This window comes from Lynx rufus, unplaced genomic scaffold (genome assembly GCF_022079265.1).
Source record: "Lynx rufus isolate CCGP_SWC_20201006 ecotype Redwood Valley unplaced genomic scaffold, mLynRuf1.p SCAF_7, whole genome shotgun sequence".
Classification (NCBI taxonomy): Eukaryota; Metazoa; Chordata; class Mammalia; order Carnivora; family Felidae; genus Lynx; species Lynx rufus.
The window spans coordinates 134,783,969-134,800,546 of NW_025814889.1; the positions used below are offsets into that span (position 1 = coordinate 134,783,969).

General features: G+C 44.9%; 1 protein-coding gene across 2 annotated transcripts; it reads right to left on the reverse strand.

Moving 5' to 3' along the window:
- Positions 1 to 2,078: 2,078 nt before the first annotated feature.
- SNU13 (small nuclear ribonucleoprotein 13) lies at positions 2,079 to 10,609 on the reverse strand. Of its 2 annotated transcripts, none has more exons than XM_047066716.1 (3): positions 10,544 to 10,609; positions 4,086 to 4,206; positions 2,079 to 3,294 (listed from the first exon to the last, which is right to left on the reverse strand). In XM_047066716.1, exons 1-3 carry the CDS (start codon positions 10,544 to 10,546, stop codon positions 3,032 to 3,034), a joined length of 387 nt encoding a protein of 128 aa, XP_046922672.1. In that variant the 5' UTR covers positions 10,547 to 10,609; the 3' UTR covers positions 2,079 to 3,031. The 2 variants fall into 2 exon arrangements, with proteins under 2 accessions (XP_046922672.1, XP_046922671.1); XM_047066715.1 differs by lacking the exon at positions 10,544 to 10,609 and adding an exon at positions 5,725 to 5,816.
- Between the last annotated feature and the right edge of the window lie 5,969 nt (positions 10,610 to 16,578).

Genomic DNA, 16,578 nt, shown 5'->3' on the forward strand with positions numbered 1-16,578 from the left:
CAAAAATGTTTAAATGCAAAATTCTGCAACCAACTTCATAGGTGGCTGGCTGGAAATTACTAGATTTCCTTGCTTGTGTGTCTACCCTTTAGGAATTCTTCATTCTACACTTAAAAAAAAAATTTTTTTTAATGTTGATTTATTTTTGAGAGAGGGAGAGACAGTGTGAGGAGAGGGGCAGAGAGAGGGAGACACAGAATCCGAAGCAGTCTCCAGGTCTGAGCTGTCAGCACAGAGCCTGACACGGGCTGGAACTCACGAACTGTGAGATCACGAGCTGAGCTAAAGTCGGATTGGACGCTCAACCGACTGAGCCACCCAGGTGCCCCATCATTCTACACTTTTGAAGCATCTATGTTAGGGCACTGCTACAGGTGCTAGGGTATCACACAAGTTCCTGCTCGCTAATGAGGGTTAATGATCAGAAAACCACCTCAGATGTTAGTAAAGAAGAAGCTAAAAATAGGATGTCACAGTGCTGGGGGAAAAGGAAAGAAATGAGGTAGTTTGTAAAGGTCCTACAGCAGTGATACTTGAATTAAGACTGGCATGAGAAGAAAGCCACCAGTGCAATAAAGGAACATGAGATACAACCAACAAGAAGAAAGTACGTTTGGAATGTTCAAGAAACCAAATGTGAAACACTGAAGACAGAACATGGTGGAGATGCAGACAGGGGACAGGCAGGGGGGCCATTAGGAGCAGGGAGAAGAGCCAGTTTTTTCAAAGGATCATAAACGGGCACCCTGGCCTCTGAAGGCTTAAAATGTAGCTGTGGCAACTGAGCTAACTCCAGAGTAAAGTGGGTACTAGGGGTGTAGATCCCAGGAGCCCCTGCCCCACCTCACTTCCTAAAGCTCTAGTGGATAAGGCTGAGTTTCCAACCAAGTGGAGGTTGAACTTGATCTTCCTCCACCCAAATTATTTTGTTCTTTTAAAGTATGATTATAAATGTACATATAGGACAAAACATAGTAAGCAACCTGAACCCCACCACCTACAAATATAAAGCTGCTTGGGTTGGCGGGGTCGGGGTGGGGAGATGGGGGTATCTAAACATTGGAGTCACCTGGAGGAAATGACTAGCCCAGTAGGCACACAACACTTTAGCAGGATAGGGTGGTTTCTGGATTTCCTACATATGCTTCTTACTGAAACGTGCACACTGGCCCAAGCTGGCCAAGACAACACTAAATATAACCTGCACTAATTTGACCATTATGGTATTCAGTTATCTATACCCTGGAAGAAAACTTCTCTTGCTGAGATCCAAGGATCTCACCGTGCTTTCCCTCAGGTTAACAAGTGGCTTCAGTCATCACCTCCCCACCACAACCCCTAACTCTCTAGCATGTGGCAAAGGCTACTAGCAGCCCTAATTCTGCAACAGTTCTCAGCTAGGGGTGACTTTGGCACTGGAACACCTGGCAGTGTCTTCGGGGAGGGAGACGATTGCTACTGACATCTAGTGGGTAAAGGCCAGAGATGCTGCTAAACATTGTACAGCATACAGGGCCCCCCTCTCCCATAAAGAATCATTCAGCCCACTCCTAGAATTATTACTACACTATATGTAAACTAACTTGGATTTAATTTTTTTTTTTTAACGTTTATTTTTGAGACAGAGAGAGACAAAGCATGAACGGGGGAGGGTCAGAGAGAGGGAGACACAGAATCTGAAACAGGCTCCAGGCTCTGAGCTGTCAGCACAGAGCCCGACGCGGGGCTTGAACTCATGGACCGCGAGATCATGACCTGGGCCGAAGTCGGCCACTTAATCGACTGAGCCACCCAGGCGCCCCTAAATTTTAAAAAGTTAAAAAATAAAAAATCTTCCAGCCCAAAACATCCTTAGTGCTGAGGCGGGGAAACCGTCTGTAGAGTGAGAGCAACACCTCAATGATCATGTCAGTACAAGACACTTTGAGCTGCTAGAAAACCACCAGAGGTAATGGCTTTTTCACAGCCTCTTGGTGGAAAGTTTGAGAAGCTATCACTGTTCTAAGAATGCGAAACAGTTCTTCACTTCAGGTATTAGCTGGATACCTATCAAGAACCACACTTTCTTTAAACTGGAATATGAATATATCTCTTTATTAGAATGCTCACGAGAATGGCACACGAGCACTGTCCCTCTGATGTGATGAAGAATACACCTGCCCCACACTGTGGCAGGGAACAGGGGTCATGGCTTTCAGAGCTGGTACCAACTGTCCACTGAAGACCTTTGTATTCACCAGAGAGGATGTTTCCTGCACTCTAGCATCTCTGCTGTAGCTTCCAGTCAGGCCTCCGGGACTCACGAGACTTCTTCATTTCAGCATCAGTTGATTCTCTTTTCTCTTGACACCCTGGACTCCTTCAAGACCTAGGTCAACTGCCCCATGTCTAACTTGCTCAGGCAGCTTCTGGAATTCTGCACACATCTTTGCTATGCTGCTGCCCTGCTGCCCTCAGGGGCATGGTTAGGAGTTGGGGGAGGGGGGAACAATACCACATTACCGAAGCAAACGGCAGGGGCAGATTAGCACACGACACTTGGACATACACCTAATAACCTCACAGGATACATGCTTTCTCCCCAAATGCTACATAATCTCCATAGAGAGCAAACGTTTATGGAATGATTTTGTACACCAGGCACGAGGGATACAAAGTGAATGGTGTTTACATCCATCAGGTCCTGCATACAAGGGGAAGTCAGCGCCTGAAAGCTGGAACGAGATCTCTATCCTGGCTCTTCCCTGCCTTTGAATGGTATCACCACTCTGTCTCCGCCTGTTCTTCGCATTAGTTCATTTTTCAAAAGGGAGGATAAGATGGCAGAGAAGAACGGGAGACAGGGCTGGGTGGAGGATTAATATATGGGTAACACCCCGTAAAACAAAAATAATACAAAAATGCAAAACCCGGATTTAGTACTGTGATATAACAAGAGAATGTGGCCGGAGGTACTACATGCTAACACAGACAATATGATACACAACCCCAAGGGGAGGACTCAGTGAGGAGTGGGGCACAGGCCGCCGGTTTAGACTAAGAGCCTTTCAATGGACTGCTGAATGGACTGGATCTGCTGCTTCAGCTGTGAGCCTTCTTTGATGGTGACAGAACAGGCGATGACAGGCCTGGAGACCCCACAGGCCCGCCCCAGGGCCTGCTTAGAGCGCACAAACACGTAGGGCACGTTCTTATCCTCACATAGCAGCGGAAGGTGAAGGATGATCTCCAGCGGCTCAGCGTCTGCAGCCATCACGATGAACTCAGAGATGCCTCTGTTGAGGGTTTTGGTGGCTGAAGAGAGAAGGACACGAGGCCCAATAAGTGACTGGGATGGGGGTGGAGCTTGGGCATGGAAGCCACAAAAAAGCAATTTCCAAGGGAAAGAAACAAGTGCTTTCTGAGCAAAAATCCCCAGCCACAAGCAATCCTCTGTCTTACAGTGTGGCCTTGGTAAGTGATACGGGATTTAATCACCAATTAGCCACCCTCAATGCCTTTCTCCAACCCTCCATCAAACCCATCGGCTCTGTCACAACACATCCTGAAACAGACCACTTCTTGTCCAAGTCACTACCACCTCTTGCCTGGCTGACTGGAACAGCGTTCACACGGGCTTTGCAGTACAGCATTTCTCAAACTCTGTGATCAAGGATCAGGGTTTTACCATCCCAGTCTGTTACAAGCAGTATTTCTGGAAGGCTCACACCACACGCAACTTAGAAGAAAAATCAGCACCCCATATCACTGTTTAAACACTTACTCCTGATGGCTTATATCTCTGTGGCCCAGTGCTAGTCCCCAGACCACACTCTGTTAATGCTGGAGTATGAACAAGAGCACAGACCGTGGAGCCACACTGCTCAAGTTCAAATCCCGACTCTCATTCTCCTCACAAGATAGATGTGAATAACTGGGTCTAAAAGAATTCCTACACCGTTAACCTTTAGCAGCTACTGCCAAAATGCTGCTCTTAAGTCCTCCCACTGGTCCCAATCAAGTGTCCAGCCCTCTTTCCAAGTTGGACATCTAAACCAGAGCCAGTGCCTGATCACTCTACCTGAAGCACCCTCTGGCTGCCTTACCTTCATTAGCTCCTTTCCGAAGCTGCTTGTAGTTACATGACTGCTGAACAAGGTCCAGTAGTTTCTTGGTGAGGTGGGCGTCTGCGAGGGGGTAGGCCTTCGGATTTACATCAGCCTCAGTCTATGGGGCGGGAAGTGGGGGAAGTCATCAAACCATCAGTCAAACTGAACCAGAAGTTGTTCCGGACAAATCACAAAATACTTTATAATCAACAACCCAGAGAGATAGTGATCAGCTTCCCTGTTCCTCTGCCCTCAGAAAGACACTTAGTGACTGACACTGGCTGCCTATTCCCAACTCAGAAAAACTGAAATATATTAGAATAAAAGAATTTTAGCAATTACATAGTCCAATGATGTACACTAAAGCCGATATACTTTTATTTGCCTCTCTTGCTTGGTAATATTATAGCAAATGGATTTTTAATAGGTTCTCATGGCTCAGTATCCACTGGAGTCACATGGGGATAGTTTTTAAATTTGGGATTTCCACACTCCACCCCAAATTTACTGAAATAAAAATTAAGGCATTTATAGAAATGTAGCACAGAGTTCTCTCTCCATTTCCCATTCAATATTCAAATCTTCCTCTGTCCTCAGTAAGAATCCATCAAAATATTTTCTCATTCATCTCACCCTACAATACATACAAAATGGTCGGTACCTCTACCAACAAGCTCACCAAGGTCAAAATTTCCTTTTGTTCTTACAATATATCCAACTAAGGCCACCCAGTCAGAGTACGATATTCAAGTTATTCAAATTAATATTTCCCTGTGGTTTATCAGTTTGATATACAATTAGGGTTCCTTTGTATTCAGCTTGTTAAAAAAAATTAAGATTTTACTTTTCAAATATGTAACACATCTACATGGTTCCAAAGTCAAAGCTGTTAGTGAACTAAAACTGTTTTGAAAACTGGCAAACAGTAAAGCATTTATCCTGCCTTTCCCATACAGACTGTATCACTACTCCACCTACTAAAGGAATGAGTCAATCAAATCCCACCATCTTGCAACCCATATTCATCAATTAATCCAGACACAGATTAATGGATCCAGACATTAACAGCTACCAATATCATAAAAGATACCATGTGATCACTGCCCCTCTTGAAGAACAAAAACATCTATGACCAAGTATTCTTGGGGAAAAACAAAAGGAAAGAAGAAAAATCTGATCAAGCCTTTGATTCTGATATTAGATATTTCATACTAAGGAATTATTAAATTTTGGGGTATTATAATGGCACTGCAGTTGCTAAAAATCCTGATTTTACAGATACATACTTTATCACCTATGAATAAAATGCTACGTCACTGGCTTTGCTTCAAAATAAACCATTTAGGGAACAAATTGGGAGGGGCCTGCTTAAACCATTCCTTCTTCCTCATCCCTACCTCTCGAGTTCAGCATTTTCATTAATTTCTCATTTGTTTTCCCTGTGATTCTTTTTACAAATATATGTATTTATATATAAAACTTGGATGCACCGCACGTTACCATCGCGAGCAACGCGTGGTTCGCCCGCTGCGGCCCGCTCTAACCCCGGTTTTGGAGGCTGGACCGCGGCACGCAGCGCGCGGCACCCCAGTCCTAAGTGGTGACCCGTGGGTGACGCCCCGGTGGGAGCACTCACCATCGCGTCTGCCTCGGTGGTCTCCTGCCCAGCACCGCAAGGACACAGAAATGACCCACCCGCAAGGAAGCAGGAAGTGACGCAGTGGTGACGTCAGCGGAAGTGACATTGAGCGTGAGCTTGCACCAAACGCCTGGTCCCTGAAACTGCAGTGGTTCCAGGGTGATGTGGAATTAAGTGAGGGCTAGAGTTCCCTGAAGAAGTGGGAAAAAGGTCTCCCCATTATTGGTCTGCTCTTCTCCTTACATTCTAGAATCAGCTTTTCAAGGCCCACAAAAATGTGCTGGGATAATCTGATACGTAGATTTGATACAATTCCAATTTGGGTAAAGGACCTTTAGTATGCAGACTCTGTCAATTTAAACATATATGCTTAACTCAGTACTTCTCGGTAAGGCTTTACAATTTTTACAAAAGGCTTAATATCTTTTAGATTTACTCCTAGATATTTCAGGCTAAGAAAATTCACTGTTTCCTACTATATTAAGAATTTCTTGGGCTCCCGGGTGGCTCAGTCGGTTAGGCATCCGACTCTAGCTCAGGTCATAATCTCATGGTTTGTAAATTCTTCGAGCCCCATGTCAGGCTCTATGCTGACAGGGTGGAGCCTGCTTTGGATTCTGTGTGTCTCTCTCTCTCTCTCTCTCTCTCTCTCTCTCTCTCTGTCCCTCCCCCATGCGTGGTCTGTGTCTCAAAAATAAACAAACATTAAACATTTTTTTTCTTTAATGCTTATTTTTTTGAGAGAGACAGTGAGAGCCAGGGAGGGGCAGAGAGAAAGAGAGAGGGAGACACAGAATGAGAAGCAGGCTCCAGGCTCTGAGCTGTGAGCACAGAGCCTGATGTGGGGCTCAAACTCACAAACCGTGAGATCATGACCTGAGCTGAAGTTGGACACTTAACCGACCGAGACACCCAAGCGCCCCAAAAAACAATTTCTTCTTATACAGATTGATGTTGAAATCGATCAGATTTTGTGCTGACTCAGATGAAAAATGTTTTCCTTTAATTTTTTACGGTTCTTCTAATGTTAAAACGAAGTTTGCATTCCTGAGATAAAACCAACTTAAGTAGGTTTTTAATTTTATATCCATTAGCTAATGGACATAAGGTTTCTTGGGGGGAAGAGATGATAAAAATGTTCTAAAATTCTATAGCAATGGTTGCATAGCTCTGTAAATATATGAAATACCACTGAATTATACACTTCACACAGGTGAACTTCTTATAGTACATCAATTATCGCAATACAGCTATTTTAAAAACTAGGTATAGGGTTTTTAAAAAAACAACAACTAGGTATAGGGTTTTTTTCAGGTCAAAAAAAAAAATTTTTTTTTTAAAAAATTTTTTTTTCAACGTTTATTTATTTTTGGGACAGAGAGAGACAGAGCATGAACGGGGGAGGGGCAGAGAGAGAGGGAGACACAGTATCCGAAACAGGCTCCAGGCTCTGAGCCATCAGCCCAGAGCCTGACGCGGGGCTCGAACTCACGCACCGCGAGATCGTGACCTGGCTGAAGTCGGACGCTTAACCGACTGCGCCACCCAGGCGCCCCAGGTCAAAAAAATTTTTAATGTTTATTTATTTTGAGAGAGAGAGAAGAGAGTGAGAGAGAGCTCGCAGTGAAGGGGAAGAAAGAGAATCCCAAGCAGGCTCCACATTGCCAGCTCAGGAGCTGTGGGGCTCAATCTCATACCATGAGATCATGACTCCAGCGGAAATCAAGAGTTGCACACTGAACACACTGAGCCATGCAGCCACCCCTCCTGTTAAAATTTTTTTTTAATTTCTTTATTCGTTTTAAATTCCTACTTAAATTGGTTTTGATACACTTTTTTTTCAGGCATTTGTTCACTTCATCTCAGTTTCTGTATTTATAGCTATCAAATTGTTCTAATATCCTTTTTAATATCTGAAGATTATAACTTCTTCATGTTTGTTACTCCTCACTTTCATCTCTTTTGCTTATTTTCCTGACTAATCTTGCTGGAGGGGACTTTTCAGAGAAAATCTTCTGATTCTGTCCATCCTATAAGTCAGATCGGTTTGCTATTTCAGTAATTTCTGCTTTTCTTTGGTGTTTTGTCTTTTCATTCTTTTCCTACCTTTTTATAGCTCCTTTCCCTCCAACATAAGCATTTTAAGATCCAGGTAATACTTTAGCTGTTGTGTGTGGTATTCTCACTATTGTTTAGTTTTGTTTTCAAATTTCCATAATTTTGTTCACTAGATTCACTATGACCAGTAGATCAAATTTATTGATGGTATTATTCAAATCCTCTTTCCACACTGATGTTCTGGACTCACCAACTATCATTTATATACTTAAATGCTATATAATTGCATATTTGTCCATTTCTTCTTATAATTGTATAATTTTTATTTTATTCATACCTTATTAAAAAAATTTTTTTTTAATCTTTATTTTTGAGAGAGAGAGAGAGAGAGAGCGCGTGCGCGAACGGGAGAGGGTTAGAGAGAGAAGGAGACACAGACCCTGAAGCAGGCTCCAGGACTCTGAGCTGTCAGCACAGAGCCCCACATGGAGCTCGAACTTACAAACCGTGAGATCATGACCTGAGCTGAAGTCAGACAATTAACCGAGCCACCCAGGCGCCCCTTAAAAAAATTTTTTTTTAATGTTTATTTATTTTTTGATAGAGGAGACACCAAATCTGAAGCACATACCTTTTTTTAGCCACTATCTTCAGATGCCTTTCACCTTAAAACTTATTTCTTTTTGATGTTTATATTTAGGCTACATCACACGTTTTAACTTGGTATACATTTACCATTCTTTCTACTTTAATCTGTTTTAACAGAAGCACTTAGTCTCCTATATTTATTTAAGTACTGATAACATTAAGTTCAAATCTTCCATCTTTTGTGCCTTCTATTTGTTCTAACTGCATGTTTCATTTTCTTTCTTTCCTTCCTCTGGGTTTATTATTTTTTCACTCTACTATTCCCTCTACTGGCTTGGAATTATGTTATCTTTATTCTTTTGGTGGCTACCTCAGAGACTACAACACACGTCCTTGACTTATCAAAATCTAATGCTCATCCACACTGGTGCCCTCCTCCTAAACATAAAAGGGCTCAACAACACTTTAATCCCAATCACTCCTCAAAAGTCTACTTTAAATTGCAGCTCCAACAGCAACTCTCTGGAACTTAGGATTCTCAATTCTCAACAAAACATTAAATGCACAAAAAGGGAAGACTTCAGGAGCCCAAACGACTGAAGAGGCCTCACCTTATTGTTTCAGTATTAGTCAACAATAAAAAGTTGGCTCAACTTTAAAACAAACTACCTAGCTCATAAATAGTAACTGAAATTTTGCTTTGTATTTATTCCTTTTAAGTTTTTCAAGGGTTATTTATAGGAGTGAACGAATGAAATAATACTGCTAGCTAACTTTGATCCCTAGCTTGATCTATTTGGTCTCCCTGTACACCAGACAAACAAAACCCAGCAAGGTTTGGATTTAACAAGGCGTGCTCATGAACACCGTACCAAGTATTAGGATTAGGTGCTTAATATGCATTCTCATTTAAATCTTTCCAGCACTCTCATTCATCTTTTATCCCCATTTTACAGTTGAGGAAAATGTCTCTCTTTTTTTAAAAAATTTTAATGTTTATTTTTGAGAGACAGAGACAGAGTGCGAGCTGGGGAGGGGCAGACCGACTGAAGGAGACATAGAATCTGAAGCAGCTCCAGACTCTGAGCTGTCAGCACAGAGCCCAACCCAGAGATCGAACTCAGGAAAGGTGAGATCATGACCTGAGCTGAAGTCGGGTGCCTACCCAACCGAGCCACTCATGGACCCCGAGGAAAATTTCTCTTAAGTTTAACTCGAGACCATCCTATTCCAAAACTTTCCGTAGAATTCCGTAAAATGAGCACTGGTTTAGAAGCTTCAAGTTCAAGGCTCAGCCACATACTAACTTCAAAATAGGGGGTAGGCGGAAGGAAAGGGGGAAGCTGCCCAACGGGATCCACGTTCCGTTGGAAGGATTAAACCTCCCTATGTTAGTGGAAGTGCTTTGTAAACTCTTCTTTCCTTACCAAGTACCAAACAAAACTAGCTACCAAGCTACAGGAGTTGATTAAAGGTTGGAGATCACCAACAGCTTAGAGAAGCCGCACGTGGTGCTACCGAGTCCTCTGATTTGAGACTGCCGCCTCGCAGCAACCATTCCTGAACCCAAGCCGGGGTTCGGAATCACTCCACATTTACCACAGCCGCCAAAGGCCCTCAAACGCCAAGTCCCCGGCACGTGTAACTCGGGGTTGGGCACTAAGGCTCAGACCCATGGAGATCTAGATCTCCCTCTCCTGAACATCGACAAATGGTCAAGTGGGGTAGGGGAGGCTGATTTGAATTCAGGGTTCCCCACCATCCTCTAGCGATCCCCAACAACAGAAATAAAAAAGACGGAGCCTGGTTTTCTCATCCAACTTTCTACTCTCTCCCACGTGGGTTGGTCTGTTTCCTCCCACGCTGGGCCGGGACTCCTTCACTTCCCGGAGGCTTCCAGCCACGCGCACGGAGTAGCTGCAAAGTACCCCCGACAGCCTGTTGGAACCCTGAGGCTTTCCGAGTTCTAACCTCGAGAGGAGCTGTTGGGGCCCCGCGGCGGTCCGAATTCTAACTCGGGGGGAGGAGGCTGGGACTCCGCGGCCGCTGGAGCTCTAACCCCGGGCCGGGCGATCGAGACAGCGTACGTTCTAAGCCCCGGCAGCCTAGTAAGTGAACCGGTCCCGGAGTCTCGCGCTTCCCAGCCCTTCCACCACGCGCACGCACTCACCATAGCTGCGACTCCGCGGTCTCGCCACCCGTCTGGGAGCGCAGCTGACGTCAGAGCGGGAGCGCGCGCCTCGGCCGGAAGGTCGCGCTGGAGGAGTGGAAATGGCCGCGCGCGGCAGGAAACGGAAGTGACGCCATTGCAGGCGGACGGACCTCGTTTTTCAAGGGCGCCCGCAGGGGAACCAAGTCGTTTCTAGGCGAGGGACAGTAATTTGCTGTTTTTGTTATCATCATACCACACATTTCTGGCAGGGAGAATAAATGAAACATTCATACATACACACACGGACAAACACCCAGAACGAAAGGTTTCAATGATGTCATCATTCCATTGCCTATTTATCTTTAAGCATATTCTTGAGCTTTCAAAATCATCTTTTTTTTACCCTACACGGGTGAGGGAACGGTATGGAGATAATGATGGGTAATCCTAAATGTTTTCCTCCATATTTAGATATCCTTGTGAAAATTTAGTGGGAAGTGTGGAGTCCACCAGAAATGGAATCCTTTGAGTAGGGAATTCAGGAAGAAAGAACAGGTTTGGGGGTGAGGGTTGAGTTTCTGTCAGGTTGAGTTTGGAGATGTCATAGGACAAGCAGTTTCTTTTGGCCAGCACACTGCTCTTTTCTCTAGGCTGCTCCAAATCTCCATTATTCAAAGCTAGACTCATGCCTCACCACCTCCAAGAAGTCCTTCCTGATTGTTATGGCCCTCACTCTTTTCTCTCCAACATGATACCAGGCACATCTCGGGACCACTGGGATCAGCCCAAACTAGACCATTATATGCTAGTTCCAGTTAACTATTTCGGAAACCTAGTAGAGACCTGGAAGGACCCTTAGGAATCATGCAGCAATCTCTTCATTTTACAGATACTAAGGCCCAGAGAAGGGAAGCTCCTTGCCCAAAGTCACAGAGTGAGGCAGTGGCTGAACCAGAACTGGACCTTGCGATTTTGGCTATTGGCCTGGGTTGCTTCCACTCCATCTGGTTGCTATGCTTGAAACTAGTTGTGGTATGGGGCAACGTGATGGGTTTGAACTGGCTCCAGGGTGGAACATTCATTACACCAAAAATTCCTCCATCAAACTTCACCTCATGCAAATCATTTTGTTAAGTTTATTTATTTTGAGAGAGGGTGTGTGTGCATGAGCAGGGGAGGGGCAGAGAGAGAGAGAGAGAGGGAGAGAGAATCCTAAGCCGGCTCTGCACTGTCAGTGCAGAGCCCAACGTGGGGCTCAATATCAGGAACCATGAGATCATCCCCTGAGCTGAAATCAAGAGTCATATGCTTAACTGACTGAGCCACCCAGGCACCCCACCTCACGTACGACTTGTTGAAGAACAAAATTTGTCTCCGAATTGAGTAATACCCACAGATGCTTCCTGTTTAAGAGTAGCTCCTGTGACAGGGCACCTGAGTGGTTCAGTTGATAAAGTGTCCGACTCTTGATTTCAGCTCAGGTCGTGATCTCAGGCTCTTGAGATCAAGCCCTGTATCAGCCTCCATGCTGCCTGATTTAAGATTCTCTCCCTCTCCCTCTGCCCCTTCCCCCACCCTCTAAAAAAAAAAAAAAGGAGACCCTGTGGTTTGGATACTGCTCTTCACCTCTCAGATCCTGTTTCACGTTTCCATATTAGTTAGATATATCAGCCACCATTGTTGGGGAATTAAACCTTATTCAATTTACAGTCATAGACATGTCCTTATCATTTGCTTTTTTGATGTCCTTTTTACTTTTTTTATATATTTAAAAATGTTTTTTAATGTCTATTTATTTTTGAGAGAGAGAGTGAGACAGAGCATGAGCAGGGGAGGGCCAGAAAGAGAGGGAGACACAGAATCTGAAGCAGGCTCCAGGCTCTGAGCTGTCAGCACAGAGCCCGATGTGGGGCTTGAACTCACGGACTGTGAGATCATGACCTGAGCTGAAGTCGGACGCCCAACCGACTGAGCCACCCAGGTGCCCCTGATGTCCTTTTTAAAAAATGCTTTTTATTACTTATTTTTGAGAGAGAAAGTACTTATTTTGAGGGAGAGGGGCAGAGAGAGAAGGGGAGAGAGAGAATCCCAAGCAAGCTCCACACTGTTAGCACAGAGCCCAACGGGGCTCGATCCCATGAACTGTGAGATCATGACCTGAGCCAAAATCAAGAGTTGGACGCTCAACCAACTGAGCCACCCAGGCATCCTAGCTTTTTTGATGTCCTTTATAACAATTTCCCGTTGTTATTTGGCCTACCTGGCATTTTGGACCATCATATCCCAGGTCTCTTCAGTGAAGACTGATGGGACTTGATGTTTTTATTTCCATGAGTAAGGAGACAGTACACTTCACCTAATTAATCTGCTTCCCAATTATATAACTCAATTTCCAAATTCTCTTAGAGCTAGCTCCCCCTTTTGTATTTTGTTGTTTCCCTTGTTAATAAGTTAGTATGTTGACATATGCTCAAGATCAATTTGTCTTAGAAATTTGTTTTTTATACACTTCTGTGCTTAAAACTCTAAAGCCTTGCCATGGCTTACTAGGACCCACTCCACCAGTCCTCACCCCCATCTCCATAATACAGCTCTGCCCACTTTCTTTTTCTCTCCTGAGCACACCCCAATTTTTCCAACCCCATCTATCACCCTTTGTTGTGTGCGCTGTGTTCCACTGTTTTGCTTAGCTAGCTCCTGCTCATCACCTCTTCAGTGAAGCCTCTCTGATCATCCAGACCAGGTAACTGCCCCTGCTGGATAGACCCACAAACCCCCTGTATTTGCCCTTTATGGCACTTGTCAAACTTCCTTTTATTCAGTGTCCACCTTTGAACTACACTGAGAGCTCTATGAGAGCAGGGTTTGTAGATGCCTTGGGTACTTTGGATACCTATCTTCTAGCACTATGACTGGCCCAAAGGAGGTACCTGTTCCACTTACGGATTTTTGCTAGCAAGCAATCAAAATGGAGTTTAGGAAAAAACTCTGTCATGGAGCCCACAGATTCCAGGGGAGCTGGTTGTGAGAGCAGAACCAGTCCCACAGTCTCACTCCACTGTTAGTGCCCTCCAGCCAAGGACTACTGGGAACACACCCAAAGTGTTAATACTTACTGCATCAAGGGAGAATGCACACCATGGGAAATGATAAGTCTTCTCAATAAGAGGGTGTTTGAAAGGATTTACTGTAGGATTGGGGTTCTATTAGGTGATTTGGGGGAGGGTTCAAGGAACCGGGGTCTGCTCTGATTAGATGTCATCAGGAAATGTGAATAGTTCTATGATTGGGCATCTTAATGATCTTATCGACATGGTGGAAGGAATCAAGTGGGGCTAATGCTGTAAGTGGTAAAGAAATAGCAGTCGCTCATTTTAGACAGGATAAGGAGGATTTGGTGATTTTTGTGGTTTCAATAATGTTCATGTTTTTGTCTCTGTTCAAACATAATTAAAGAGTGACATTGTTCTTGTCTTGATTATCGCAGAATGGTTTTCTCTGTTGTTGGTGTTCTATGAAATCGTTTATGTTGAACAGGAGAATACTGAGGCCCAGCTGTGAGTGTCAGGCCAGCTCCTAGCAACACCGAGTCTTAACTGATAGAACTGGGTCAGTTACTAGCTGTCATGGGCTCCTTTTCTTTGTCTTTTTCTCACTAGCTTCCTATTCCCACCTTGAATCTCTGTTCTGTGGGAGAGTATCAGGTATAAGTTGGGGTGATTCAGTCAGGATACATCGTGTGGCATATTGGGTTCTTAATATAGAGAAGTACATCACAGCTGGTTGGTAAGTAGGTGATGCCCCTCTCCTAGGGTGCTCAGTAACACTTAAAATGCTGTGATTAAAGGGTCAAGGCCTGGACCCTCTGATTGACTGATGTCCCTTCCTGCTCCATTATTTAAAATTTTGAGTATAACCTTCGGGTGAAAGGCAATCTTCAGGGTGGCATTTATCCTCCTACCAACACAAATCCTGAGATGGCAAAAGTAATCCCCGACAGAAAACCAAAATACTGTGAGCAAAGAGGAAGGGATGCGTGGTGATCAAACAAGGATACACGTGTTCAATACAGTGTTCGTTAAGTGTCTGGTGTTGGATAGACAGATGGACACGTGGACGAAAGCACTGAATAGGAAGAAAGAAATCACACAGACCACGGCTACGTCACCCCATCACACATGGGGGGAATATAATCTCTTCGTTCCAGAAGGCGGGATATTTAAAATGAATTCTTCTAAAAAATAAATAAAATGAATTCTTCTACCTCTTCCTTCCTTTTGGGCAGTCCCCCACTGCTGTCCTTGCCTGCACTGAGGACATGTTAGCCAGCTCTGGTGCCAGGTTCAGGAGCTGGAACTAGCTTAGCTGTGGCTCCTTTGTGAGGTAGCCTCAGTGACAGGGGCACTATGTGGCGGGGATTACCACACCCCAGACTGGCTGGGTCACCCATCGCAGTCCTGCCCTCCATCTCCCTGACACCACCTGCTCACTGAAGCTTTGTCATGTTGCTGCCACTGCTGGGCGCCTGTGCTGTGGTGGGACCGTTCCAGGGCCCTGAGTGGGAGCCAGTGCGGGGCCTACTTTCTGAGGATCGCAGCTGCAGGGACCCTCGGTGCTGTGGCAACCTGCTTGTGCTCTGCCTCTTTCTGATCTGGCAGGTCCAGAGCTGTTGGCACCGGGTCACCAGGACTCACCCCAGCACGAGGAAGGTCACCAAGGTGAGGGCGCCCCCACAAACCTCCTTCCCTCGGGCACCACGATTGGCTCATTCACTTGTTATGAGGACTCTGTTCTCTGCCCTGTGTGGGAACGGGGAACTTAGACTGGTCAGGGGGAGCATCGCCAGGCCCCAAACCCAGCAGTCACCTTAGTCTCTCCCTCCCTCCCTCCCTCCCTCCCTCACTCTGCCTCTACAAGTCCTATGGGCTCTACTTGCTAGCCATACCTCAAATCTGATCACTTCTCGAAACCTCCCCACAGTCCCTTGGGCAAAGGCTCCCTCATGTCTCACCTACACTGTAGCACTGCCTTCTGCCTGGTTCCTGCAGTCTCTCTCAGCCAAGTACAATGTTCCATGCAGCCAACAAAATGATCTTTCTTTCTTTTTCTTTCTTTCTTTTCTTTCTTTCTTTCCTTCCTTCCTTCCTTCCTTCCTTCCTTCCTTCCTTCCTTCCTTCCTTCTCTTTCTCTTTTAAAAGTTTAATCCGAGGATAATACATGTACATAGATTATAGGTGTATAGACCAGTGACTTTTCACAAACTGAATACATCCACGTGTGGCATCCAGATTAAGAATCAGACCACGATTGCAGCCCAGAAGTTTGCAGTCATAACTATGCTGATTCCTAATAACATAGACTAGTTTGGGCATGGTAGGTCTTCTTTTGCACCTGGCTTAGGTCTTACATTATGCTTGTGAGCAAGAACCAATGTTTTTCTTATTATTGTGAAATTTATTGTCAAATTGGTTTCCATACAACACCCAGTGCTCATCCCCAACAGGTGCCCCCCTAAATACCAATTTTTTAATTAAAATTTTTGTAATGTTTATTTGAAAGAGAGAGAGAGAGAGACAGAGAGGGAGAACGAGTGGGGGAGGGGCAGAGAGAGAGGGAGACACAGAATGTCAGCACGGAGCCCGACACGGCTTGAACTCACAGACTATGAGATCATGACCTGAGCAGAAGTCGGATGCTTAACTGACAACCTTCCAGGTATCCCAAGAACCAATTTTTAAAAAGGGATCATAGGGGCACCTGGGTGGCTCAGTTGGTTAAGCGACCGACTTTGGCTCAGGTCATGATCTCATGGTTTGTGAGTTCGAGCCCCACATCAGGCTCTGTGCTGACAGCTCGGAGCCTGGAGCCTGCTTCAGATTATGTGTCTCCCCGTCTCTCTGCCCCTCCCCTGCTCATATTCTCTGTCTCTCAATGACAAATAAATGTTAAAAAATTAAAAAAAAAAGAAAAAAAGGGATCATAGAATTTTGCCCCTCGAAGCCCTGAAACAGCTCTTACAGGTACGCTCCCTGTCAAACTCAGAATAAAACACC

Coding starts and splice junctions, on each gene's coding strand:
- SNU13 (XM_047066716.1), bottom strand. Junction 3,295..4,085: donor TCGGAAAGGAGCTAATGAAG/GTAAGGCAGCCA, acceptor TTCTCTCTTCAG/CCACCAAAACCCTCAACAGA.